At 43.7% G+C, this 26988-nt stretch overlaps 1 protein-coding gene across 2 annotated transcripts in view; it reads right to left on the bottom strand.

The window, feature by feature from the left end:
• Positions 1-26988, bottom strand: part of KATNBL1 (katanin regulatory subunit B1 like 1) — a 74245-nt gene that overhangs the window by 35080 nt on the left and 12177 nt on the right. The window contains exons 3-5 of one of the 2 annotated variants that reach the window (XM_082275190.1): positions 14888-14928; positions 1318-1558; positions 269-399 (exon numbers count right to left, since the gene is read on the bottom strand). In XM_082275190.1, coding sequence (XP_082131316.1) covers positions 269-399; positions 1318-1558; positions 14888-14928 — 413 coding nt within the window. The remainder of the gene's footprint in view (positions 1-268; positions 400-1317; positions 1559-14887; positions 14929-26988) is intronic. The other variant, XM_082275191.1, reaches the window with a different exon arrangement.

Genomic DNA, 26988 nt, shown 5'->3' with positions numbered 1-26988 from the left:
AGTCGCGTGCACTGCGACTTCGGCGCGACTTGCACGGACTTCATATAATGGAAGTCTATGCAAGTCGCTCAGAGGTCGCCCCGAAGTAGTACAGGACCCTTTTTCTAAGTCGGAGCGACTTGTGTCGCTCCTATTAGAACGGGTCCTGTAGCAGTCGACGGACCGCGACTTGTCAGGCTGACAAGTCGCGGCAGTGTGAATGGAGCCTTAGACTGTATTAAAAATCTTCTTCAAGTAAACAAAATCAACACAAGTCAAAATTAAATACCTGACTAAATAGGCAACAAGTTCATTTACACTGTGCTTCTTCCAGAATGTTAGCGCTACATTTAGCCTGAGATTCCTGCTAAAGAGGACCTGGGACATTACTTCATGATCCTTTGAGACCTGCAAAAAGATCTGAAATCGTTACACAACTATAATTTACAATGGGGTAAAGCAACTTGCATGCATTTCATGTAGTAACCAATATTTAAAAAAGTCTACAGTCTACAAATCTTTATATTTAATAATATACAATAATGTGAATTGTTTTCTATGTGTTCTGTTCACACTGCATTGCAGTGGAGAAGATAGAAAGTTCTCCTGAAATCTCAGTCAATACATTTCAATGCCCTGCAGTCTGAGACCACCCCCCTCCCACACCATTTTCTACCCGGAGGAACCTTTTAAGAAATACAATTTTAAAGTGCTAATGCACAGTTGGGCTTTATGTAACATTCACGTGATTATCTTTGTGAATTGACTTAGGCCCCTTCACATATACGGTCCGTTCAGTTCATCAGTTCAGTCACGTCAAAATGTATCAGTTTTTTCATCCGTTTTTTTTTTTTTTACATCCACTACCAATGCAAAAACATATGAAAAAACTGACCGTTTGTTCGTTTACATCTGTTTTTCGTCCGATCCTTTTTTTTGGCAAATTTAGGGCATTCATCCGTTCCAAAAAACGGACATTGAAGCAGATGAAAACGGATGATCATCCGTTGTCGTCATCCGTTTTTATATAGAGATGCATTGATGTCAGTTTTTCATCTGTCAACAGATGGATGACAAACGGACCGTGTGACAGTACAAAATACTGTAAAAATTGATAACATGCATACAGTAAACTTTACAGAGTTGGGCATATTAAAATAAAAAAATTCTACATTGGCAAAAAATTAAAAAAAAGAACGTGGTTAGGCCTTTATATCTTGTCCAGGATTACACGCTGCTTTGTAGCAATGTTAATTAGCTTCAGTACAAAGGCACACTTGCTAAAAATAAATTCAATTCATAAAACAGCTCGACATATGCCAATAAGGAAAGTAATACCTCTGTGAAGAAGCTGCTATACTTTGAAGAAGCTCCCTCGGTCTGAGTAGAGCCTGAGTCACTGGAGTTCAATAGAAAGGTGTGCCTGTCGTTTTGGAGCTTATCCTGCAGGTTCCCTCCCGCCAACTCATTTTCCTTATTTGCCATGTCACAGTCCCAGCCTTTCAGATGCTGTTTTCTTCTGTAGGCAGGGCTCAGGGCTTTCCTCTTGAAAACCACCACTTTATAAAGCTGCTGATTGCTGTTTGGAAAACAGACACCTGGTTATTGGAAACGCATGCTAAAAGACCTGATCTATACATTCATAACATCCACCTCCTGTTTCAATTGTCTGCACTGGATTTTCACAATACTGTACCAGCTCAGAAATGATAGAAAACCTGCAGAGGGAAAAAAAACTCTCTCACCCTTTCCTCCCTGTCAAAAAAAGCAACCCATAATTAATTTCTTTTATGCGTTTTGTTTTCTGGAGAGAAAGTACCGTATATGTGGTCCTTTGTCCCATCCTATGTGCTGTCTAAGGCTAGCTGTGAGGCCAGAGAACACCTCTCCCAGATGAATCCAAGCTACTACCTCCTATGCAATGTCTGGTGAGCCTCAAACACACCCAGCCTGTCAGGTCTCCAAGTAATCCATACAAAAAAAAAAAAAAAAAAAGGAGACAGGCTGGTGCTATGAACGTTGGCTAAAACATGGTTTACTTTATTTTAGCATATGAACAACAGTCAAAATCCCAACGCGTTTCGGCCATCAGGCCTTAATGAACCAGGATGTTCATATGCTAAAATAAACAAGGTTTTAGCCAACATCTATAGCCCCAGAAAACACCTCTCCTCCCCTCACTGTTGTCCCCACAAGACAGCTAGCAAGGAGAAGGCTGCTTTAACAGATAGAACTTTTCTACATCTCCAATCACTTGCTGGATACAAACATCTCATGCTGAGGAAAGGCAAAGGCAGCAAGTCCGCAGAATTAGGAAAAAAAGTACCATGTGTCAAAGCAGCGGTCTTTGCTACCTGTGTTGTTGGACTGCCATGGAGGAAGAATGGGTGCCCTGTGACTTAACAGCTACCCATAGACAGCACATAGGAAGATGGGACATTAGTACCATTTGTCTCCCATGAAAAATGGAATTCTATAAAAACCTTCCGTGAAACACATACTCAGCCTCGAAGAACATCCTGGGTTTTATCTAGGTAGAAGGAGCATGAACAGGATCTCTTTGCTTTATCACAACATTCATAGCCTGAGTGGTTAAGCAATAGGACCTGGTGCAGTCACACCCTGGATAGAGGTGCTAGTAGAAGGCAAGAATCAATAAGGTATGTTTGGTGCATATTGTCAGGATGCAGGAGGGCCTGAAACCATGGACAGCAGTGTAGAAGGCAAGTAAAAGGCACCCAGCTTAATTCATATCTCCTTTTCTACAGTATGACATTGTTGCACTACTGTGCAGACTTGTCATTTAGCTGCATAAATGTGCAGTCCTGGAATTTATCTGAAATATTCAACAAATCAATTGATAATGTGATGCTGCTGGACTCTCCTCTTTCTCATGAAGAATCAGTGCAGGTTCAGAGGAGCCGGTCAATGGAGACACGTGGGGCAATTGTAGAAGTGCATTCATCAACAGACCATATGCCAGGAACACATTTACACATGCACTACGACCTGTTTGGTCACTGACCAGATAAATACACCAGATCATAATGTACACTTGAAACAGAAAATAGCAATTCAAAACAGTAACACTGAACTAAAATGTAGCAAAACAAAAAGGTCATTACCAAGGCCAATGTGAGAAAAATATTGTAAACAAGTTGGCTAATGTGGTAGCTACATGCCTACAAAAAGCCACATTCGGGTCAGTTCACTGAGCCGATTTGGAATTTATTCACACCAGCAGGCTGGGTTGAGCGCAGCTAGGAAAAACCGTGGCAATGCGCCATCCCAGCACATTGCACCATTTACTTTTTTTTCTTAGAACTTGATTAAAATGTCATAATTGTTCTGATTGCAGCTGCAGTCCGATGCATAGTTTGGGTTGCCAACCATTGCTTTCTGCTCTGCCCTTTCAGTTCTTACTGGAGCACCAGGCTGTGGAGGGGGGAGGGAGCAGCAGTCTCAGGCACTGGTGTGTTGACAGGCTGGCAACTGGGTGGATCCCAGCTTTGGCCATACTTGGTTTTACAACATGCAAATACAAGTAAATAGAATACCTTCCTATCTATTTCGTAATGCTAGCAGCATAGGGAATGAAAATAGTTCATGTTGATAAGGGTATTTCGTTTTGCTTTAATCAACATTTCCCTGGGGATCACTGGTGTAGAAAAAAAAAAAAAAAGCAACAGTCCAAAGCAATTCCAGCTCAAAGTTCTGCTTTAGTTTCTAAAGCCTGGAATACACATTAGGCTTTTTTTATTCAACCTAGCGGGCTGATATAACCCCCCCCCCCCCCACCCAACTAAGGCCCCTTTCACACATACAGACCTTTGGTCCATTTCTCATCCATCCATTGAGAAATCAATGCAGGTCTATGGAAAAACCGATGTAGATGGATGATCATCAGCTTCCGTCAACATCCGTTTTTGGATATTTTTCTTCCGGTAAAGGAGCAGACAAAAAACGGATATAAAACTGAGAAGTGGTCTGTTTTTGCATGAAAAAAAAACTAAAAACAAACCTCCAAAAAAAGAAAAGTGACATGACATCTTTATCCTTTTTTTTAAAGGGACTTCGGCTTCATTTACACTTGTACGACTCCAAAGTTGCGCCGACTTTAGAGTGCAACTTGGATAAGACTTTGGCTTTGACCAGCGATAGTGGACAACTGTTGCACTGTATAACATTCAGGTATGACTTTCATGCAACTTCTGAGGGTTAACATTAAAGTCTTTGGCCCTCAAGTTGCATAAAAGTTGCAACTTTAAGTCGTGCATATATGAATAGGTAAAATTGGAAAACATGGGGGAACGACTTGTAATGCAACTTTGATGTCCAAAGTTGCACGACAAGTCACTAAAGTGTGAATGGGACATTAAAAAACGGTCTTCGTGTGTGAACGGGGCCATAAGGAGGTTGCCATATTAACTAGGATCTTAGCGAGGCGATCTCCCCCCCCCCCCCCCCCCAATCAGAACACGTTAATACTTGCAGCCATTGGCTGCCAGCACTAATTGGCTGCTGGTTTTGATGCTTGTCCTTTTGACATGACCAGCTACTGTCCAATAGACCGCTGTACACATGGTTCCTGCTGAACTGACCAATATTCAGACCGCATGTACCCAGAATTAGTACTTGACAGAAAGACACTGATGTAAATGAGTACTACATATTTTGATTGAGTTTACCGTGTGTAGTGAGACTAAAGCCTCGTACACACGCGTCGAAAATCGGCAGAGAATTTTCGTCCGACGACCGATCCGCCGATTTTTGGCTTGTTAGTATGATGCTTCCGACAACCGACTCCAACTTTTCGGCCGAAAAAAATCTGGGGTGCAGGCTATAAAATTTTTGTTGGCCGTCAAAACACGGCCGATTTTCGTGCAGTCAGTACAGATTTCGACAGGGAAAAATCTTATGAGCAAGTCTGGGCATGTTTAGAGGAGAAAGAACACAAAGAAAGCAAACCAACACATGACATCACTTCTGAAGTATAATTCAGTCGGTCGACAAAAGTCCAGTGCAGTCTAGGCACACTCCAACCAACAAAAAACAACTCTGGACAAAAGACGGACGACCGGTCGGCGGATATTCGTTACGTGTGTACTAGGCTTAAGGGGTTGTTTTGGAGAATGCCTTTTTTCCTCGCTGAACTTGGTAGACTGGTCTTTGAGAACATCCTATTTGGATGCATGATATGGCTTTTAGTGTAAAACGTGGCTCTCTATTACCATTTTATACACGGCTCAAAAAAATTAAAGGAACACTTTCTAATCCGAGTGTAGCATCAAGTAAATTAAACTCCTGGGATATTGATCTGGTCAATTAAAGATGAACTGCAGTCTGCTCACATAATTTGTAATAACATATTTGCCATTCTGAAGCTTCCCTCCAAGCACTGTGCATATTATTTTATATATACTGTGAGTCTGTACTTGTCAAATATGCTGTAGAAATCTCCCTGTACAGGGTCTGGCTGCCTCTATTTTAACTGTGGGCAGCTGAAGCTGCTGCTGTTCACTTCCAGGATTTACACAGATACATACAAACATACATACCAGTATCTCACAAAAGTGAGTACACCCCTCACATTTTTATAAATATTTTATCTTTTCATGTGACAACACTGAAGAAATTACACTTTGCTACAATGTAAAGTAGTGAGTGTACAGCTTGTATAACAGTGTAAATTTGCTGTCCCCTCAAAATAACTCAACACACAGCCATTAATGTCTAAACCGCTGGCACTTAGGGGTGTACTGCAGCTCAGTTTCAGGATCTTGGCAGTCCTCTTATAGCCTAGGCCATCTTTATGTAAATCAACAATTCTTTTTTTTCAGATCCTCCGAGAGTTCTTTGCCATGAAGTGCCATGTTGAACTTCCAGTGACCAGTATGAGAGAGTGCGAGAACACCAAATTTACCACACCTGCTCCCCATTTACATCGGAGACATTTTAACACTAACAAGTCACATTACACAGGGGAGGGAAAATGGTTAACTGGGCCCAATTTGGAAGTTGTCACTTAGGGGTGTACTCACTTTTGTTGCCAGTGGTTTATACATTAATGTCTTTGTGTTGAGTTATTTTGAGGGGGTACAGCAAATTTATGCTTTTAGCCCCGGTTCACACTTCTGCGAGTGCCGGGTTCGCATGTAATGTCGGAGCGCACTGCTCCGACATTACATGCGATCAGCTGTGCGGTGCGAGTTTAGCCATACAGTTTGTATGGCTAAATTCGCATCGCACCCGGAGCAAACACGCACAGGAGGCATTTTTGCAGCCGCATCAGGATCGGATCGCACAGCGGTTCACACTTGTGCGATCCGATCCTGTGCGAACTGCACGATCGCACTGCGATATGCGATCAAACTGGGGGTGTCGTTAAGATTACATTGACACCCCCAGCGTATCGCATATGGCAGTGTGAACTGACAGGGGTGCGTGTGCGATGCGGGAACAGGCTGCGAATTCGCAGCCTTCCCGCATCGCATAAATGTGAACCGAGCCTCATACAAGCTGTACACTCACTACTTTACATTGTAGCAAAGTCATTTCTTCAGTGTTGTCACATGAAAAAGATAGAATAAGATATTTACGAAAATGTGAGGGGTGTACTCACTTTTGTGAGATACTGTATGTATACATAGACAGACACCACTGCTTGCCTGCACATTTCTCCTCAAGGATCTCTGCAGTCTCCTGTTCTCTCCACCCTCATCCAGCCCCCTAGCTTTGCAGCTATAATTGGCTCTCCTATTTTTTTGGGGGGGAATTTCATATAAAAAAAAAATATGTTAAAAATATTGTTATTTTTTCAAAATAAACACTCTTTTGTTTATAGCGCAAAAAGTAAAAATCGCACAGGTGATCAAACACCACCAAAAGAAAGCTCTGTTTGTGGGAAAAAAAAAGGACATAAATTTCGTTTGGGTACGGCGTCGCACGACCGCGCAATTGTCAGTTAAAGATGCACAGCGCCGAATCGCAAAAAGTGGCCTGGGCGTAAGACAGCCAAATGCTCTAGTGGTAAAGTGGTTAATCTAGGCTTGGTACACAATACCGAAGCTAAATCTAAACTGGGAAAAAGTTTTTTTTTTTTTTTTCTATTACAAAGATTGGAGTTGCAACACCAAAGTATTAAAAGGTTGTCAAGCTAAACAATACTATGCAGCATACAGTATATTGTATACATTCTTTCATATACTGTAAGTAAAACATTTGCACATGATATGAAATGTATAGCCAAAACGTTCACTACTGTTTACCCAAATAAAGGGTATGTACATTTTTATTTGCGTTATGAAAATTGATGGGGCCCCTCTTCCCCTCTAATCGCTGCCCATTCCAGTGAGGCCACTCTGCAAGCACTCCGCAACCATGTGCACTAAGGATTAAAGCATGTGGTGATTTAACACCTCCTGTTTGTCAAATGCTCTCTGAAGAGCGATCTAAATGCAGATGACTCTTCAGACTGCAACACTAGTGTGGCTGAGCTCTTAGTATGTCTAAGGTCAATATGCCACAGTGTAAATTCTAAAGAGCCAAGTAAAAAATAAATAGACTGGTTACCTTAATGTATCAGTCCATTAACCATTGGGAAAAAAGGGCACACAGACCTAAAGACCAGGTAAACTGGAAAGAACCTCCCACCGCAATAGGCATTTTTATACAAAGCAGATGAACCCAACTTTATAGCAGGCCCCGACAAACCCCGGGCGCCAGGTCACATTGACGACTAGAATTAGCGACCTGGCGCCTGGGGTGCCCTGCAGGAGGTGTACTGTCCTTTTTGCCCCCCACCTCCTCTCTCCGAGTGCACGGACTACCGCGCCGTCCGAAAATTGAGGCCCCGGCTTTTCGGCCATCTTTTGTGAGATGAGAGAGGCTTCCAACGGGGAACTGGCGCCCTCTTGTGGTTGCCGGGAGTTTCACAAGCAGTCACTAATGACTGTTTCCCCTGCCTGTTCTCAATGCTTGCCCATCTCCTTCCCAAGAGGAGATGAGATGTTAGTTTTTGCAGGCTTCATCTCCCTGTCCACTTACCTTTGCTTAAAAAAGGTAAGTGGACAGGGAGTGTGGTTATTTTTTTTTTAAATAATAATTAATAATATATATATATATTTTTTTTATCATCTCCCTGCCATGCCACAGCCACACAGCCGAAGGCCCCTTTCACACAGGCTGTCTGATCAGGTCCGCCTGTCAGTTTCTCAGGGAGACCTGATCGGACCCTTCAGTCTCCTCTATGGGGCGGTAATCTGCCGCCATCTGATCCTGTACGCCAAAAACAGACGGATGGTTGTTCTATTTTCTATCCATCCCGTGGATCGGATCAGATGACATCGATTGCACTATAGAGAGCGGGGTTCTAGTCATATTTATGTGTAAATTAAGTATCAGTTTTTTTTTGTTTTTTTTTTTTTAAATAAAGCTTGGTTGTTAGTTTAACCGGTTGCCGACCGCCGCACGACTATATACTGCGGCGGTCAGCCCCGGCCAGGCAGAGTGACGTACCGGTACTTCACTTGCCTGTCACTTCCTTGTGAGCCAATAGCCCTGTGAGCCGCGGCTCGTTCACAGGGAAATTAGTGCGTGTGACCGGCGGACCCGATGTCCGCCAGGTCACTCGCCGATCGTCGGTACAGAGGGAGAAAGTCAGGCGGCTAATGTAAACAAGCCGCCTGTCATTCTCCCTGTGTAGGAATGGTGATCAGACGGTTCTACTATGTAGGACCATTAAATCAGTGTTCCTACACTAGTAGCCACAGCCAATCACAGTAGAAAGCACGCCCCTAGGGACACACTTAACCCCTCCCCAATAAAGTTAACCCCTTCACTGCCAGTGTGATTTTGCAGTAACAGTGCATATGTATAGCACTGATTACTGTAGTAATGTCACTGGTAACCCCAAAAAAGTGTCAAAAATGTCTGTCAAGGGTCCGATCTGTCCGCCACAATGTCGCAAAAAAAAAAAAAAAAAAAAAAAAAATCGCAGATCGCCGCCATTACGCGTTAAAAAAAAACACCAAAAATGACAGAAATCTTTCCCTTAGTTAGTAAACGCAATAACTTTTGCGCAAACCAATCAAAATAAGCTTTTTGCGATTTTTTTACCAAACATAGGTAGCAGAAAACAAATTGGCCAAAAATTTTAAAAATTTTTGATTTTTACATTTTTTTGGGGGGAATTTCATATTAAAAAAATGTGAAAAATATTGTTATTTTTGCAAAATTTACGCTCTTTTTTTGTTTATAGCGCAAAAAGTAAAAATCGCACAGGTGATCAAATACCACCAAAAGAAAGCTCTGTTTGTGGAAAAAAAAAGGACGTCAAATTTGTTTAGGTACAGCGTTGCACGACAGCGCAATTGTCCGTTAAAATCACACAGTAAAAAAAAAATCAAAAAAACCCCTAGTCTTTAAGCAGCCAAATCCTCCGGGGGTTAAGTGGTTAAAAAAAAAAAAAAAAAACTGGCTCCTAGATTTCAGGCAAATTTGTCAAGCCCTGCTTTATAGTATATAAATATTTAAAATTATGTGTCAAAATAATCAGATCCAGAAACACAGGTAACTTGAACTAAGTGCAGCTCAAGCCTTTCTGTATATTTTATATATATATGTATATATATATATATATATATTATATATATATATATATATATATATATATATATAACATAGATACACACACACACAGTGAATATATCAAAAACCAGGCAAGAGACGCTTTACCCCCCCCCCCCCCCATTCTTATAGGCCTATTTCACTGTTAACAACTGATGTCAAACTACTGGCTACACGTCTGCCGAAAGTTATTCATAAGATTATTCAGAGGGACCAGTCCAGTCCAGTTTCATTCTCTCCAGATTTATTGCACTTAACATCAGGCGTCTATTCTTAACCTCCAGATACCTATTAGTAATCCAGGCAATATGGTTATTCTCTCACTAGATGCTGCCAAAGCTTTTGACAATGTTGAATGGCCCTATTTGTGGGAGGTATTGAAGCGCGTTGGACAAGGGGGACAGATTTATTGGATGGGTGAAATTACTGTATGCAGCTCCTACAGCTTGCTTATGGATTAATGGGGACTTAACAGACCCTTTCCTTGTTTTTAGGGGCACACGGCAGGGGTGCCCTTTGTTGCCTCTGCTGTTTGCGTTAGCCTTGGAACCTCTGGCAGCCACAATAAGATCTTCTTAGCTAATTGCCGGTTTCTCGAGTCTGGGGTAGACAAGGTCTCATTTTATGCCGACGATACCTTTCTCTATCTGGGAGATACAGATATTTCCCTCAAAAATGCAATGTCTGTGATATGAGATTTTGGCTCCCTTTCTAAATAAATTGGGAGTAAATCGGTTCTTCTTCTGGTAGATGAGCTGTCAGCTCCACTGCCGAATGATGCATGGTCCCTTAATTTGGTCACATTTAAATACTTGGGAGTACAAAATTACCCTGGACCTCTTTAAATACCTTGAAGAAAACTTGCTTCCCTTATTTAGACGATTCCAGACAAAAATGCAACACCTGGTGCAAGTTACCTTTGTCAGTAATTGGTAGGATAAAATAAAGAAGGTCTGGTGCCCACGATTGCTTTATATTTTACACAATTCCCCACAATGGAAACCTTGTAGATGGTTCAATCATATTGAATCGCTCTTTGGGTCTTAAATTTGGAAGAAACAAGTTGCCAGAATTTGCCTTTACACATTGCAGTATGGCAAAGACGAGGGGGGGGGGGGGTGCAGCGGTGCCTAATCCTAGGCTCTACTTCTACGAATCTCAGCTCTAGCATCTTATCTTGGTGGATGTGGAATGTCGAATGTAACAGACCTGATCAGTGCCATATTGCTCATGGGAGCCTTAAATCCTGTCTTAGCTGGTCTGGAAACTGGATTTCACAAATTCCAAAAGTCAGAACTGACCATACTCCTTTTGAGGAAACTTTGGGCCACTGTTAAAAGGTATTGAGAGTATAAGGATTTTTGGAGGAGAAACCGCTTTGGCACAACCCAATACTTGATGAGGTGTACAAACTAGAAGTATTTAAAACATGGGAAAACAGCAGGTATTCAATTGTTTTCACAATTATACCATCAAAACGTTTTGAAATCCTTTAGGGGAGTTTGATTCGCCCAGATCTCAGTTCTATAAGTACCTCCAACAAAGTCATGCTCTACAAACCCAGGGGCATAAATCCACCATTGCTTTATCGAGCCACCCTTTACAGGGTTCAAACACATTTTCACCAATGAAATTCCATGACTTTTCCACGACTTCACGTAAATATTAATGACCTAAGGTTTCATGAAATGTCTATGTATACGTGTTAAATAAGAAGAAAATCTATGTCACACCCAGCATATTTTTACTAATATAAATGACAAGCTTTGTAGTGTACAGTGGAATATATAATATTTATTTTAATAACGCTTGCGCAGTAACGACGTTTCATAACAAACCCTGAGAACCGCTTAGAAATGGATTAACGTAATCCACAGGAGATATAACATAAATCAAGGGAAAGCAACTAAAAAAATAAATAAAAAAATGTCCAGCAACACTGTTCTGAACTTAAAGTGCCATAAATTGACCCGATAACAGTCTTTAACAAGTTAACTTAAACATTGTCAAAAAACAACACCATTTAAATTTTTCATTTCTGAAAGGCAGATGCACAAAATGCAGCACAGTAATCTTTTAGGCCCAAGCCACAGTCATGAGGTGCAGGCGGACTGGTATGGATGGCACAGATCTGATGGTGCACAAATGCGGCACTTACTCTTGGAGAAAGAACAGTAATGGGTGCTCCTGCTTGCCGAAATAAAGCAGTTCAGGCAGTCATGAAGGTGCAGCTGGACACTGATATGGATGGCACAGTTAAATGCACAAAATGCGGTGCTTACTACTCTTAGGCCGAACCTAACAGTCCCACAAACAGGCAGAAAAGAGTTCACAGAAAGGCGACTCAGGATTGGATGCTTAATAATTTATTGACATTTATTTTTTTACATTCCCCGTATAGGACTGGTACAGTAGGTGTCCTTCCGGGTCCGCAGTTTGCCCTACTGTCGGTCACTGGCCAGCAGCAGCCAAGGAGATGATCGTGAACCAATCACTGGCAGCGGGGAGGGCCGTGGTTTGCCTGGATGTGACTGGCCAGCAGCAGCAAACCAATCACAGGCAGCGGAAGCGTCACTGGAGGGCGGGCCGGCCGCATGAACGTGATGACGTGGGGGGCGCGGTAACCGAAACGGTTACCGCCCCCTTCCGTGTCATCATCACGTTCATGTGGCCAGTCACATCCAGGCCCTCCCTCCCCGCTGCCAGTGATTGGTTCGCGATCATCTCCTCGGCTGCTGCTGGCCAGTGACAGCGCACGGGCATACCGCAGACCCGGAAGGCAAATAGTATGTGGGACTGGCAATTTTTTAAACATTACTAAATAAAATAATAAATTACACTTTAAGCATCCGCTCCCCCTGCCTCTCCCCGCTCCTCCCCAGTATATATTTCCATGACTTTTCCAAAACCTTAGTGGAATCCTAAGTTTCCGTGCCTAAGGGAAATTGTTTAGAACTCTACTAAAAAGGGCATGAGATTATAAAATAAATATATATACATACATACATACATACATATACACCCACCTTCAAGACATGGATGGGTGATAAACCTGGGGAACACAAGTGAGGAGACTTGGGAGCGGTGTTTACAGTCTGCTCCCGCTATCTCTGCAGTCACACAAGCAGTTGCATTCATTTCTGCTGCATGGGGCGTATTGCAGCACCATCCAACTGCACCATTGGGGGCAGGAGACACTCCTCTCCGTGTCCCAAATGCTGCATTAAGGAGGGCTCACCAATTCATTTATTATGGTGCTGCCCCAAATTACATAGTTATTGGAAGGTAAGAACTGAAACCATATCTGCAGTATACATTGTAAGGGTACCATTGGACCCTATAATATGTGTCTTAGCAGCAGTTGATGAAGTATATACTCCCTCCTCCAACACTGCCATTATCAGACTCTTGTAAATAGCGTGGAAGTTAATAGCCAGATTCTGGCTCTCCCCTCATATTCCTACCAAAAAGCAATGGGTAGAAAAAGTTAAGTGCATTCTCATAAAAGAGCACAGGAACGGCTCCCAAAAATTTCTCTCTATTTGGCAGGCATGGCTAAACAACTCGAGTCTAGCACCGCCACAACTAATTATACTTCGGCTACTACAGGTGTAAGCGATATTTATGCCATAGCTATTACTAATGGAGCTTAATGGTTATGGGTTGCCTTACTTGAGACAATGACTTGTGTATTTGTCTTCTGTTTACTAGGGAACAAATGGGCCTTTAGGAAGATGAGATGGCAGTGACCAATATGATGCATGGCCCGTTGGCCATTTGGTTTTTTTTTCCTTTTCCCTTGATTTCCTTTTTTACACCTTTCCCAGTTTATGTGTGTTACAAGATCCATGCAGGTAATTTAGTGCTACTTTATGATCCCAAACAATGTATGTATGTATGTATGTATGTACGTACGTACGTATGTACACACACACACCAGGCTTTTAGCACCACATTAACAGCATTAAAATGTCTATGTACTCATGTATGATGTTTAATCTGTACCCTTCTATTCAAAATGTACACTCTTTAGGTTTATTTTCTTATGAGAAAATGTATCCTGTATGTTTTTTTGCACAATATATTTTTCTGATAGGGAAAAAAAAAATTGAAGAAATCAGAAAACATGTCTTGCCACAATAAAGTCTGTACAAAATATTTTTGCACAAAAAGAGAAATGAAATGAAACGGAAAGACAGTTTGCCAAAGTAGTGTGTCTTAACCAGGTGTATATGTGACAGGGTGACAACACAGAAGCATAAAGAACTGAGACCTCATAAATGGTAGTGCCCTAAACAAAGGATCTGTGTGTCAAAAGGTAATTTTTATTAATTGAAACATTTAACATGTTACACTCCATTTTGGTGTCTGGGTTTAGATCCACTTGAAATACTACTGAATACATTTTTCAACAGACTTTGTATTTAACAAAAGATGAGCACAACTGGCAGGTTATTTGATTTCATAAATAAGACCTTAACACCAATAACTAGCCTGGGTAAGAGACTCAGCAAAATGGTTCAGTGTTCTGTGCAAATTTCTGGCTGGGCCAACGATTATTTTTAGGGCTTGTTTGCACTTTTATGTAGCAGTAACATGCAGCAAAGCACATGCATTGCTGTGCTATTCATTTTAACTGACACATAAAATGCCCTAACAGAGTTGCAGGACAACATACAGCATATAGGCATCGCTGCATTCTGCATTCAAATCTGGTGTGAAGTACACAAAAGAAAGGCTTTAGCTCAATGTGAGTAAACATGTCAGAGGGGTGTGACTGATGGGCAGGCATTTGAGCTGAAGACAGTCTTACACACCGGACTTGGAATACAGTGAGCAGCAGTACTTGTATGCTAGTTTGGATCTTGGAGCAAGATGTGCTCAGACTAGCAGCACCTCTGAATACATAGTGTAAACCCAGGAGATGGATACTGCGGGCTTGGAGTGGTGCCGATCCATTACACTGCAAAGTACAGCAGTATACCGTAGTGTGTTGCAATACCAAAAAAGAAAAAAAAAAAAAAAAAAAGTCGGGGGGGGGGGGGACAAGTCTGCTTTTCAGCATGTCAGGGGAAGAAGAGGGCATCGCATTAATTTCAATGGGCTACCTTACCACAGCGTGTGGTATTACACAGAAATGTAAACAAGCCCTTAAGGTTTGCCAAATTAAAATTAGTGTTTTTTTTAAGCAATGGGGGAAAGTAAAATTCTGTATTAATTGCACACTTAATTTTACATTTTCTTCCCAATAAAATAGATGTAGTCACCATTTTACACTCACCTGTCTTCCAAAGACTCTCCTTGTCCTTGTGAAAGACGGTCCTGTAAAATGTATGTAAAGAACATTTAATGCAGTTGGCAATTTAAATAAGTCTTACAGATCTAAAACATCCTTCTAAGATAATTAACATATCTAAACCCAAAACACAATTTTTTTTCACTTTCACTAACCACATCTGTGGCGGATACATTCGTTTTCTTTTTTTTTTTTATTCAGGCTAAAGGATCGTACACACTTGACGAAAATCGGACGACATATCCTCCGATTTTTCTCTTTCATGCTCAGCAGTCATAACAGTTTTTAGTTGACAGTGCATAATGTTCACGAAATTTCTCGTCCGATTTTTTTTTTTTGGGACATTTGTTCCTAGACTTCCGGGTCGTCAGCAAATTCTGATCATGCGTGGTCTTTCGTATCCGATTTTTCGCGGACGTACTGCATACACATTAAACGAAAAATTGGTCGTCTGGGGACGGACGATAAAAAATTTTGGTGTTTGTCCCTCCGTTTTTTTTTTGTTGAAAATGTCGGCATCGGCTGCTGAAAGTTGTGTACACACTAGCCGGAAATCGTACGATTTTACCTCGGATGGGAATTTTCAGCAGATTTTCTACTAGTGTGTACCCCACTTAAGACCAATTTTCATTAAGTACAGAAAATGCCTGCTCACATTGCCAGAAATTACTTGTCCTTATTACTTCCTGTAAGCTTAAAAGACAGCAAAATCATTCTAATCTTTATTGTATAAACTACTAATCACCACACCCGCTAAGTAATGAAGATAAACAAAGACGACATGTTTGAAGTCTAGCCTAGGTTGACATCCATGGCTTTTTCTTTATATTCAGAGGGGAAATAAGTGTAGATAGGGAGTGCAATATTTGCAGGTCGCCAACTGAAAAAGGACTGAAAAGAAAATGAATGCAGCCCCCAAAATCCAAGGACTGGCAAGCTGTAATTTTACATATGCGTTTGGATTTAGATAGACACTTCCCAAAAAAAAAAAAAAAAAAAAACACCCCCCCCCCCCTGCAAAAAAGGAGGAGGAGGGAGGAGGAAGGAAGGAAGGAAGGGGAGGAAGGGAGGGAAGGGAGGGAGGGAAGGGAGGGAGGAAGGAAGGAAGGGAGGGAGGGGAGGGAGGCTGCAATGGCACTCTTTGTGCAACCCTTGATGATTGACATATGCCACAGCCGTGGCGTTGTCCGATTGAATCAATACCAGACACCACTGCAGACAATCCGTCCACTGGGACAGGCAAAGCCTGATCTCCTGAATTTCCAGGAAGTTGAGCGACAGACTGGACTCCTGAGTCCAAACACTCAGGGCCGATGTCGTGTCCAGGGTACCTCCCCACCCGGACAAGCTGGCGTCCGTAGAGATCACTGTCCAGTACAGGTGAAGAAAAGATTTTCCCTGTCAAAGCGCCGGGGAGCAGAGCCACCACAGCAAGGCGCTCCTCGTACTCCAGTGCAACTGGATCAGATTGTCCAGGGACCGAGGTATCTTGTCCCATTCTGCCAGAATTTCCCTTTGCAGAGGTCTGGTGTGAAACTGAGCAAACGGAACCACCTGGAAGGTGGAGACCATCAACCCCAGCACTTGCACACAAGTCCTGAGAGATGACTGGCGGTTGGACAACAGGAGCCGAATTGCATGCTGCAATTTTTGCGGTTTCTCCTCCAGAATAAACACTTGAGCCGAGGCAGAATCCAAAGTCAGACCCTGGTAATCCAATCTGTTGGATGGAGTCAGGGACGATTTCTGAAAATTCAGCATCCAGCCAAACTCTTGTAGGGTTTGCACAGTGATATCCAAATCACCCCTGTAAGACAGATCGAGTCTCTGCTCGCGGGAGATCGTCCAGGTACACCAGTACCGCAATCCCCCTCTATCTGAGCAAACGAAGCACCGGGACCAACATTTTTGTGAAAACCCAAGGAGCTGGAGCGAGACCAAAGGGTAAAAACGCCACAAATTGATAATGCTCCTCGCCCACAGCGAATCGAAGAAAACGCTGATGCCCGACATAGGTTGGGATATGAAGGTAAGCCTCCCTCCTTGATATCGATAGAGGCTAGAAAATCCCCTTGATGAATGGAAGCCACTATGGTGCAAATGGACTCCATTCTGAATTTCTGAACAAAGTGGTTCAGGGCCTTGAGGTCTAAGATTGGATGGACCTTGCCCTCTTTTCTGGGGACATTGAAAAGGTTTGAGTAAAACCCCTGAAAACGTTCCAACTCTGGAACTGGTACTATGATCCCTTGTGAAAGGAAATCTTGTACCGCCAAAAGAAGGCCCTGCAGCCAAACCGGGGACTGGTGCAAGTCGGAAAGAAAAACCTTGCCGGAGGCAAGGACCAAAACTCAATCTTGTAACTGGACCAATTTGTCTTGAATAAAAGAGGTTCACGGGTCCGGAAAGAAACAAAGACTCCCCCCCCACCCCATGTACGGGGGAATTAATCTCTTCAGGCAGAGGAGGACTTGTCTGTGGGGCAAGCAGAACCTGCTTTTGACTTACCAACCCAGGGACTCTTGGACCCTCCGAAGAAGGCACAGGAGGGTTTTGAACCCTTATCCTGCACCCCCCCCCCCCCCATGGGACGAAAGGGTCACTTGTGGGCTGAGAAGAGGTTCTCTGCTTTTTTTGACCTTTTATGATCCCTTTCATCGAAACTTCGAACAGACGATCCCCCAGGAAGGGAAGATCCGTCAGCACCTTTTAGAAGCCTGGTCCGCAGGCAAGTATTTCAGCCAAATCATGCAGCGAAGGGTCACCGAAATCAGATGTCCTTCAGGCTAACGGAGCCGCGTCCAGGGAAGCATCACAGAAATACTGCAACACCTGTATCAGCTGGTCCACCAATTCCGCCAGCTCAGGGGGATGCTGACCCCCTTCCAGAACCTGGCGCAGAATTCTTTGCCCATTACGTTAAGGTCTGAGAGACCAAGGTAATGGTGAACAATGGCCTCAAAAATTGAACCTGCCACAATGAAAAGATGGCAGACCAGACACTCAGCCTTCCTGTCTACAGGGTCTTTAAAAGAGCATCCTCCACTGGTAGCAGAATTACCTTATCTAGCCTGGAAACCTGAGAATAAACCACCGGTGGGACCAAGTTTCTTTAAGAGGGACTCAAGGGAATACCTCCCAACAGAACGCTTGGGTATCCCAACCATGCGTTTCGGGGAACCCCACTGACTAGCGACAATCTCGTCAAAAAATAGGCAGGAAAGGGGGAACACATTAGTGGAAGGTCTGCAGGTACCAAATTGCACCAGCGCGGCTGATGCAGTATTAGCTGTGTCCTCCATCACATTTTCCTGCACTGATACAATCAGTGCCTCCAACAGCGCATTTCTAGCGCAGATGTAGAGGAAGTGGACTCATCCTCACTGTCTGAGCACTCAAAGTGTGTGGACGCAGAACCTGAGGACGCAGGTGAAGGCAGAGGGCGCTTTTTACTAGGTCTCTTCTGAAGAGCCAAATCTACTTTTGATACCAGTGACTGTAGGGCCACCGTCATGGCCGCCAGGACGGACTGAGACCCAAAGAGTCCCGCAGCCTCAGAGAGGGTCAAGCGGTGAAACGTGCTCTGGGGGCTCCATAGCTACCTGGGGGACACCAGCAACAGCACAATACTGCTAAGAAAATGCTGTGAATAAAACTACCGTTATACCGATGGTACTACAGCTCCCAGCGCATCGGCAGTGCTGCTATAACACTCCTGGCAGAACACCTTACCATCTTGAAATGGGGGGTGCTACGGGCAAGAGGTACGCTGCGCCTCAGGTTGCGACCAGGTCGTGTGCGTCCTCGCGAGGTGTTTCACTCGCCAGCCAGCCCCGGTCCAGAGGGGCTATGTCTCGGCCGACCTAGCCTGGAGCTGAGGTCTGCACGAGCTCACTGGCCAGACTGGGGCGAGCGTAAGGATCTATCCAATGCGTCATCCAGTCCGGGAGTTGATTGTAGTTCTAACAGGAACAAATTTAATAATTGAAGGAAAACAAAAAAAGGAAAAAAAATGCTAGGACCAAAGATCCCAGCAAGGAGCTAGGTCCTTACTCCTGACTAGGTAGAAAAAAAACAAAACAAAAAAAAAACAGAGATCCTATAGCAGGAAGTGGGAGTATACCCCCTGGGACTCTCCTAGGGGCGTAGCCAAGCTTAGTTAACTCTTTTCAGCCTAGTGTCCTACTCCTATGAAGAACAGCATAACCCAACTGTCAATGAACGAAAGAGAAATATTTCTGCTATAAAACACATCCCAAAAAAAAAAAAAAAAAAAAAAAAAAAAGTTTCTTTATAAATTTAGTCCAATATATATTCAGCTACATTTTTTTTTTTTTTTACCAAAAACAACTGTACTAATGACATTGGTAGGAAAAGGGTTACCAGGGCAATCAAAGGGTTAATTGGGTACCTAGGGAGTGCTTTCCAACTGTGGGGTGGGGGTGCTTTAACTGTGGGAAGACAGATTTGTGCTCCTGCTTAGCAGAAACACAGGATCTAAAGCCTCGTACACACGCACCGATTGTTGGCCGACCGATCGGCCGTCTTTTGTCCAGTGTTGTTGTGTTGGTTGAAATGTGCTCTAGACTGCACACGAATTTTGTCGGCCAACAACAACCAACTGCAGAAGTGATGTCATGTTCTGGTCTACTTTTCGTGTGTTTTTTCTTCTCTGAGCATGCCCAGTCTTGATCATCACATTTTTGTTGGCCGAAATCTGTACTGACTGAAGAACAATCGGCCGTTCTGCTGACGGCCAACAAAAATTTTATAGCCTGCACACCAGATTTTGTTCGGCCGAAAAGTCGCAGTCAGTTGTCGGAAGCATCATACTAACAAGTCGACAATCGGCCGATCGGACGTTGGCCGAAAATTTACAGCCAACAATCGGTGCATGTGTACGGGGCTTGAGTGTCCCTTGTCACAGAAAAGGGATCTGCCTTGTTAACCTTGTTCTGCCGATTGACTCCTGCTGTGTCCAATCACAGCGGGAGCAGGTCACCCGCAGAGCGCTGCAGACCTGGAAGCACAAAATCACATACAGGTATGTGATTTGGTACAGATGAGCCACCGCCTCGCAGTATATGTACGTGGAGCGGTCGGCAAGTGGTTAAATGCCAGCCCCGCCACCAGCATAATGCTTACATCTGTGAAGGGTTAAAGTGTTACCAACGACATTCAGCCTGTGCCTGATCATTATGTTTGCAGTTTATCTGAGTACTTTATTGTTGGATTGCTTTTTAGGAGCTTTACACTCCTCTTTCATGCAACAAAACTAGGCATTTTGCTTCATTAAAATGCATTTTAAAGTAGAAACTGAATGCTTTCCCAGTTTTAATGCAGTTTAGTGCGTTTTGAAAATGGAACTATATGGGCCCATTCAAAATGTAAATGTGCGCGTCTTGAAGTGTGAATCAAACCTCAGTTACAACTACTTATTGACTCCGCTTCTGCCGGTTTATGGATTATTTACTACAGGTAAGTAACAGTGCTCCACAAACTTTCTACCCCTCCACCACCAAAACTGACACTCTTTCCTGTATGACCTAACCACATAAAAAGGTCAGTAATCTCTTCAGAAGTGCATTAATGTGGCACCTTCTACAAGGCAATCCACTATAATTTTTATACATACTTTGGGATCCTGGCACCCTTACCCACTTAAAAGTGGTTCTAAAGGCTAAAAAGGTAAAGCCCCCCACAATACTTACCCGACTCCCCTCTCAATCCCACAATGTGCACAAAAGCATTGGCTCTCAGGGAATCTCCCTCCTTTTTGGCTGAGACTGCAGTGGGAGCCACTGGTTCCTGCTGCGGTCAATCACAGCCAATAAGGAGAAAAGGGGGCGGGGCCTAAGCAGTAGCTCTGTGTCAGACTGGTGTGGCGGTGATCAGGAACACTGACTAGTGACCGTATGTTAAACCAAAACCAAAAAAAAAAAAAAATTGGATTTTTGTCTTACAGTAAAATCCTTTTCTCTGAAGTTCATTGACGGGCGCAGTCTCTGATCCATATCAGTAGGGTTATGCTGCCCTCTACAGGAGTAGGACACTAGGCAGAAAAAAGTACTGGCTACGCCGATGGGCAGTGCCAGGGGGGTATATCCGCTCTCTTTCTGCTATAGGATGTCAGTTTTGTATCAAAGCAGTGCAAGAGAAAATAATACCAACCCAACTCAAAAATAAAGGGGCAGGTACTGCGTACGTCAATGAACTTCAGAGAAAAGGATTTTACGGTAAGACAAAATTCCAATTTTCTCTATCGAGCATTGACGGGTGCAGTCTCTGATCCATATCAGTAGGGACATCCCAAAGTAGTGCCATAAAATGAGGGGTGGGAACAGCAGAAAAATAAGTCCCCAAAGCCAAAAACAGGCAACATAGGATTTATCAGAACAACAAGACGAGACCCACCTGAAAAAAACATTAAACACCCTCAAGGAAGGCAAAGAAGCCTCAAACAGCAGCCTGAAAAACTTTGCAGCCAAAAGAGGCATCCGCAGATGGCAGCACATCCACCTTAAAAATTTTTGTGAAGGTATGAACAGACGACCAGGTAGCCGCCTTGCAAACCTAAAGCACGATGCCTGATGGCGAAAAGCCCAGGAAGCACTAAGCGCCCGAGTAGAATGCACCTTAACAGGGAAAAGAGGAACCTGACCCTTAAAGCGGAGTTCCGGGCACAAATTTTTTTTTTGTGCCCCTCCGCTAGTTAGACATCACCTGAAAAGGAATTGGATAGTTAGGTTTTTTTTTTTTTTTTTTACTCACCTTGTAATTGAAGATCGTAAATACTCACCTCAGAGTACTTCATTCCTCTGCACCGCGGCTCACCCGTCACTTCCTGTCTCGCGATGATTCCTGGGAGCTGAACGTCATCGCTCCCAGGAATCAATGCGACGGCACCGGCCCCGCTCGTCACTTCCGGGCGACGCCGCATTCCCCTGCTAAACAGCTTCTGGGCATGCCCAGAAGCTGTGGAAGAATGCGGCGCCGCACCGGAAGTGACGAGAGGGGCCGGTGCAGGCGCATTCTGGGACACGAAGACGCGGAAGACGACACAGAAGAGGACTGCGCCGGCTTCAGCTGCCCACAAGAGAGATGGAAACGCTGTGGAAGAAATTTTATAAGCAAGTATTTCTTCTAAAAAGGTAAGTGCGAACCGGGACAGATCAGAGGCTAGCCATTGTGGAATGTGCTAGCCCTGACTGTCCCGGGGGTACGTTTATTGAAAAATGACTTCTGTGCCCGGAACTCCGCTTTAATAGAATAAGTCTGCACCATTGTCTGTCTGATCCATCTGGAAATAGTCGCAGCAGACGCAGGCAGCCCTTTCTTTGGATCATCCGTGAGCACAAAGAGTGAATCTGATTTCCAAAAAGACTCAATAGTCTCCAAGTACACCCTGATTGCCCTAACCACCACATCCAGAGTATGCAATGCAAATTCCTTAGGATGTTTTGGCTTCGGACACAAAGAGGGTAAGGCTATGTCCTCATTGAGGTGAAAACTGGAAACCACCTTCGGAAGGAAGGACAAATCCAGGTGAAGTAACACTTCATATAGTGAACCACCAGATAGGGAGAACTACAGGACAACGCTGCCAGTTCCGATACCCTGCGCGCAGAGGTAACAACCAAGAAAGCCACCTTCTGGGATAAGGTAAGCAGAGGAATCTCCCTAATACTTTCAAAAGGAGATTTCTGAAAAACCGAAAGCATCAATTTAAGGTCCCAAGGTGACAACAGAGGACGCACCGGAGATACAAAGTGTTGCACCCCCTGGAGGAAGTTACGCACCAGGGAATGGGTGGCTAATGACCTTTGGAAAAAAAATTGCCAAGGCTGAAACCTGACCCTTTATAGTACTCGAGTCTAACTTTTGATCAGCACCTCATTGAAGGAAAGTCAAGATCCGAGCCACCGAGTAAGAGCGAGGGGGAGCCCCAAGAGACTCACACCACGCAATGTACGACTTTCACGTACGACAATAGCTATTCCTAGAAGTAGCCTTCCTTGCTCTACGCAGAGTGGGAATCAGACAGACAATCCTGTCCTTCAGCACCTGGCTTTCAACAGCCAAGCCGTCAAAGGCAGCAACCATAAAGCAGGATGGAAGATTGGCCCCTGAGACAGTAGATCCTCCCTGAGAGAAAGTCTCCAAGGAGCGTCTGCGACCAGCCTGACCAGTTGGCGTACCAAGCTCGGCGAGGCCAGTCCAAGGCCACAAGAATAATCGGAATCCCTTCCACCTCGATCCTGCGAAGAAGTCTTGGCAGCAACAGGAGAGGAGGAAAGGCATACATCAGCGGATACTGACCCCCCCACCGCGCCACCAGCGCTTCTGCCAGAGGGTCCCGTTAGCGGGCCACAAACTTCTGCACTTTTCTGCTGATCCGGGATGCCAACAGATCTACATCTGGAGTGCCCCAACGAAGGCACAACTACTGGACCATTCCCCTGCATCCAAGGCCTGTTGACTGAGGTAATCCGCCTTTCCAATTTTCTACTCCTGGAATGTGAACAGCGGAGAGAGCTGGAACAAAGTGTTCCACCCACCGAAGGATGCCTGCCACTTTCAGGGACGCAATGACACTTTTGGTGCCTCCTTGGTGATTGACATAAGCCACGGCCGTGGCATTGTCCGATTGAATGTGCACTGGACAACCCTGCAGGTGCTCGGTGCAGTGGACTAGGCAAAGCCGGATAGCTCTCAGCTCCAGAACATTGATCGGTAACCTGGAATCCTCTAGGGACCAGACAACCTGCCGAGAAGCCCTCCCCACCCAGACAGACTTGCATCCGTGGTGAAATTGTCCAATATATGGGGAGGAAGGATTTCCCTTGCCTGAGCATCGGGGACCGAAGCCACCAGATCAGGGACTCCCTGGTCACCTGGGAGTCCCTGATTAGTTTACGTCACTACCAATTTCAATATCCCTGTTCACTAAGAAACACATCTAAATGTTCCTTTCCTGCCCCCCCATTCATTTACATTCCCTGCTGACACCACCAACTGTGGAGGAGAGTTCCTCACCCTTACTATTCTAACAGTAAAGATCCCCCAATGCAATTTTAGACTGAAGTTGAACGAGAGGTGGTTCATTGTGTGGCCATGCGCCTTCTTTGGAGACCCAAGGTTCAAATTGTTTTCTCCCTAGGATAGTCACCATTTAAAGATTTTACTTTCTGATCATGTCCCCTCTTAAGTGCCTCTTCTCCAGGGAAAATATGTTGGTATCAATGTGAAGGAGTCTGGTGGAGCTCAATTATATGGATGCTTGAAAGCACAAATCCCAAAGAAAGAATTGGAGATGCAGCAGATTGCCTTGCACAAAATGCCATACACAATTTGCCAGAATTGCCTGAAAAAAATACTGCCATTCAAGTGAGGTCATACAGGATGGGTGTGTGTGTCTCGGTGGTGGAAGGGTAAAAACTGTCCTTTCAAGTGTTCCTTTAATGTGATGGGTGACTTCAGTGACCAAAAGTGAAACTAAAAAAAGGGAGGTGTGGGATAAGCTCAATTTCAACCAAAAAATATCACAGGTATAGAAGGCAAAATTTTTGCCTTTGCTTAAAAATGTTAATATATTTTGCCCTCTATTTGTGTACTTTTTTATGGCCGACAGTATACCATAAGGAGAAGAAAAAAAAAAAAAAAAAAAAAAGACGACGTTAGTGGGAAAACTGAGCAACGCTTTTGCACTTCAGCTGCATGCATCTCCTGATCTACTGGCCATTCCTATTTTTTATACAGTGGGTACGGAAAGTATTCAGACCCCCTTAAATTTTTCACTCTGTTATATTGCAGCCATTTGCTAAAATCATTTAAGTTCATTCTTCTTCCTCATGAATGTACACATAGCACCCCATACTGACAGAAAAACACAGAATTGTTGACATTGTTGCAGATTTATTAAAAAAGAAAAACTGAAATATCACATGGTCCTAAGTATTCAGACCCTTTGCTCAGTATTTAGTAGAAGCCCCCTTTTGATCTAATACAGCCAGGAGTCTTTTTGGGAAAGATGCAACAAGTCTTTCACACCTGGATTTTGGGATCCTCTGCCATTCCTCCTTGCAGATCCTCTCCAGTTCTGTCAGGTTGGATGGTAAACGTTGGTGGACAGCCATTTTTAGGTCTCTCCAGAGATGCTCAATTGGGTTTAAGTCAGGGCTCTGGCTGGGCCATTCAAGAACAGTCACGGAGTTGTTGTGAAGCCACTCCTTCGTTATTTTAGCTGTGTGCTTAGAGTCATTGTCTTGTTGGAAGGTAAACCTTCGGCCCAGTCTGAGGTCCAGAGCACTCTGGAGAAGGTTTTTGTCCAGGATATCCCTGTACTTGGCCGCATTCATCTTTCCCTCGATTGCAACCAGTCGTCCTGTCCCTGCAGCTGAAAAACACCCCCACAGCATGATGCTGCCACCACCATGCTTCACTGTTGGGACTGTATTGGACAGGTGATGAGCAGTGCCTGGTTTTCTCCACACATACCGCTTAGAATTAAGGCCAAAAAGTTCTATTTTGGTCTCAGACCAGAGAATCTTATTTCTCACCATCTTGGAGTCCTTCAGGTGTTTTTTTTAGCAAACTCCATGCGGGCTTTTATGTGTCTTACACTGAGGAGAGGCTTCCGTCGGGCCACTCTGCCATAAAGCCCCGACTGGTGGAGGGCTGCAGTGATGGTTGACTTTCTACAACTTTCTCCCATCTCCTGACTGCATCTCTGGAGCTCAGCCACAGTGATCTTTGGGTTCTTCTTTACCTCTCTCACCAAGGATCTTCTCCCCCGATAGCTCAGTTTGGCCGGACGGCCAGCTCTAGGAAGGGTTCTGGTCGTCCCAAACGTCTTCCATTTGAGGATTATGGAGGCCACTGTGCTCTTAGGAACCTTAAGTGCAGCAGAAATCTTTTTGTAACCTTGGCCAGATCTGTGCCTTGCCACAATTCTGTCTCTGAGCTCTTCAGGCAGTTCCTTTGACCTCATGATTCTCATTTGCTCTGACATGCATTGTGATCTGGAAGGTCTTATATAGACAGGTGTGTGGCTTTCCTAATCAAGTCCAATCAGTATAATCAAACACAGCTGGACTCAAATGAAGGTGTAGAACCATCTCAAGGATGATCAGAAGAAATGGAAAGCACCTGAGTTAAATATATGAGTGTCACAGCAAAGGGTCTGAATACTTAGGACCATGTGATATTTCAGTTTTTCTTTTTTAATAAATCTGCAACAATGTCAACAATTCTGTGTTTTTCTGTCAGTATGGGGTGCTATGTGTACATTCATGAGGAAGAAGAATGAACTTAAATGATTTTAGCAAATGGCTGCAATATAACAAAGAGTGAAAAATTGAAGGGGGTCTGAATACTTTCCGTACCCACTGTATATCATATCCTTGGTCTGAACTGCGCACATTGTGACAAATTCACTTTAAAGTAGTAGTAAACTCGGTTTTACCACTTAGAACTACAGGTAAGCCTATATTAAGGCTTACCTGTAGTTACTGTGAATATCTCCTAAATTTGCTGGGGTGCGATGTGTCACAAACTGTGTCCACCGTGTACTACTGTGTTGATCTCTGATTGGTCATAGTGATCACATGGTACAGACCGCACCAATTACAATGCATCTGTACCATGTGATAGCTGTGCCCAATCACAGCTTCACAATAGTAAACACTGGATTAATGGATGTCATTCATAAAAAATATGGCTTGCTTACAAAAGTAATCATCACTGTTCTAAGAAATCAGTGTGTTAAGGGTTGTTTGTTCTTTTTTTATGGTAACACTGTATTGCTCTGGTCACCGTATGTTAAAAAAAAAAAAAAAAATCATCAACACATACTTCATACCAATCAGTTTCCCTGGTCACTTCCACACCAGTAATATGTCAACACTGTACTGCACTGATGACAGTATATAAAAAACAAATTGTGGAAAAACTTTAATTTCTTTAAATTTCCAAAAATGGTGCCAAAAAATAACTTCAAAAACTTGCTTCTTACTTAAGACCTTGGACTGTCTACTTTCCAAAAAGGGGTCATTGGGGGGTATTTGTGCTCTCCTGGCATTTTTGGG

This window comes from Pelophylax lessonae (assembly GCF_965119305.1).
Source record: "Pelophylax lessonae genome assembly, chromosome: 13".
NCBI lineage: Eukaryota > Metazoa > Chordata > Amphibia > Anura > Ranidae > Pelophylax > Pelophylax lessonae.
The sequence above is the reverse complement of the archived record's forward strand: the minus strand, read 5'-3'. Positions and strand labels throughout refer to the sequence as shown.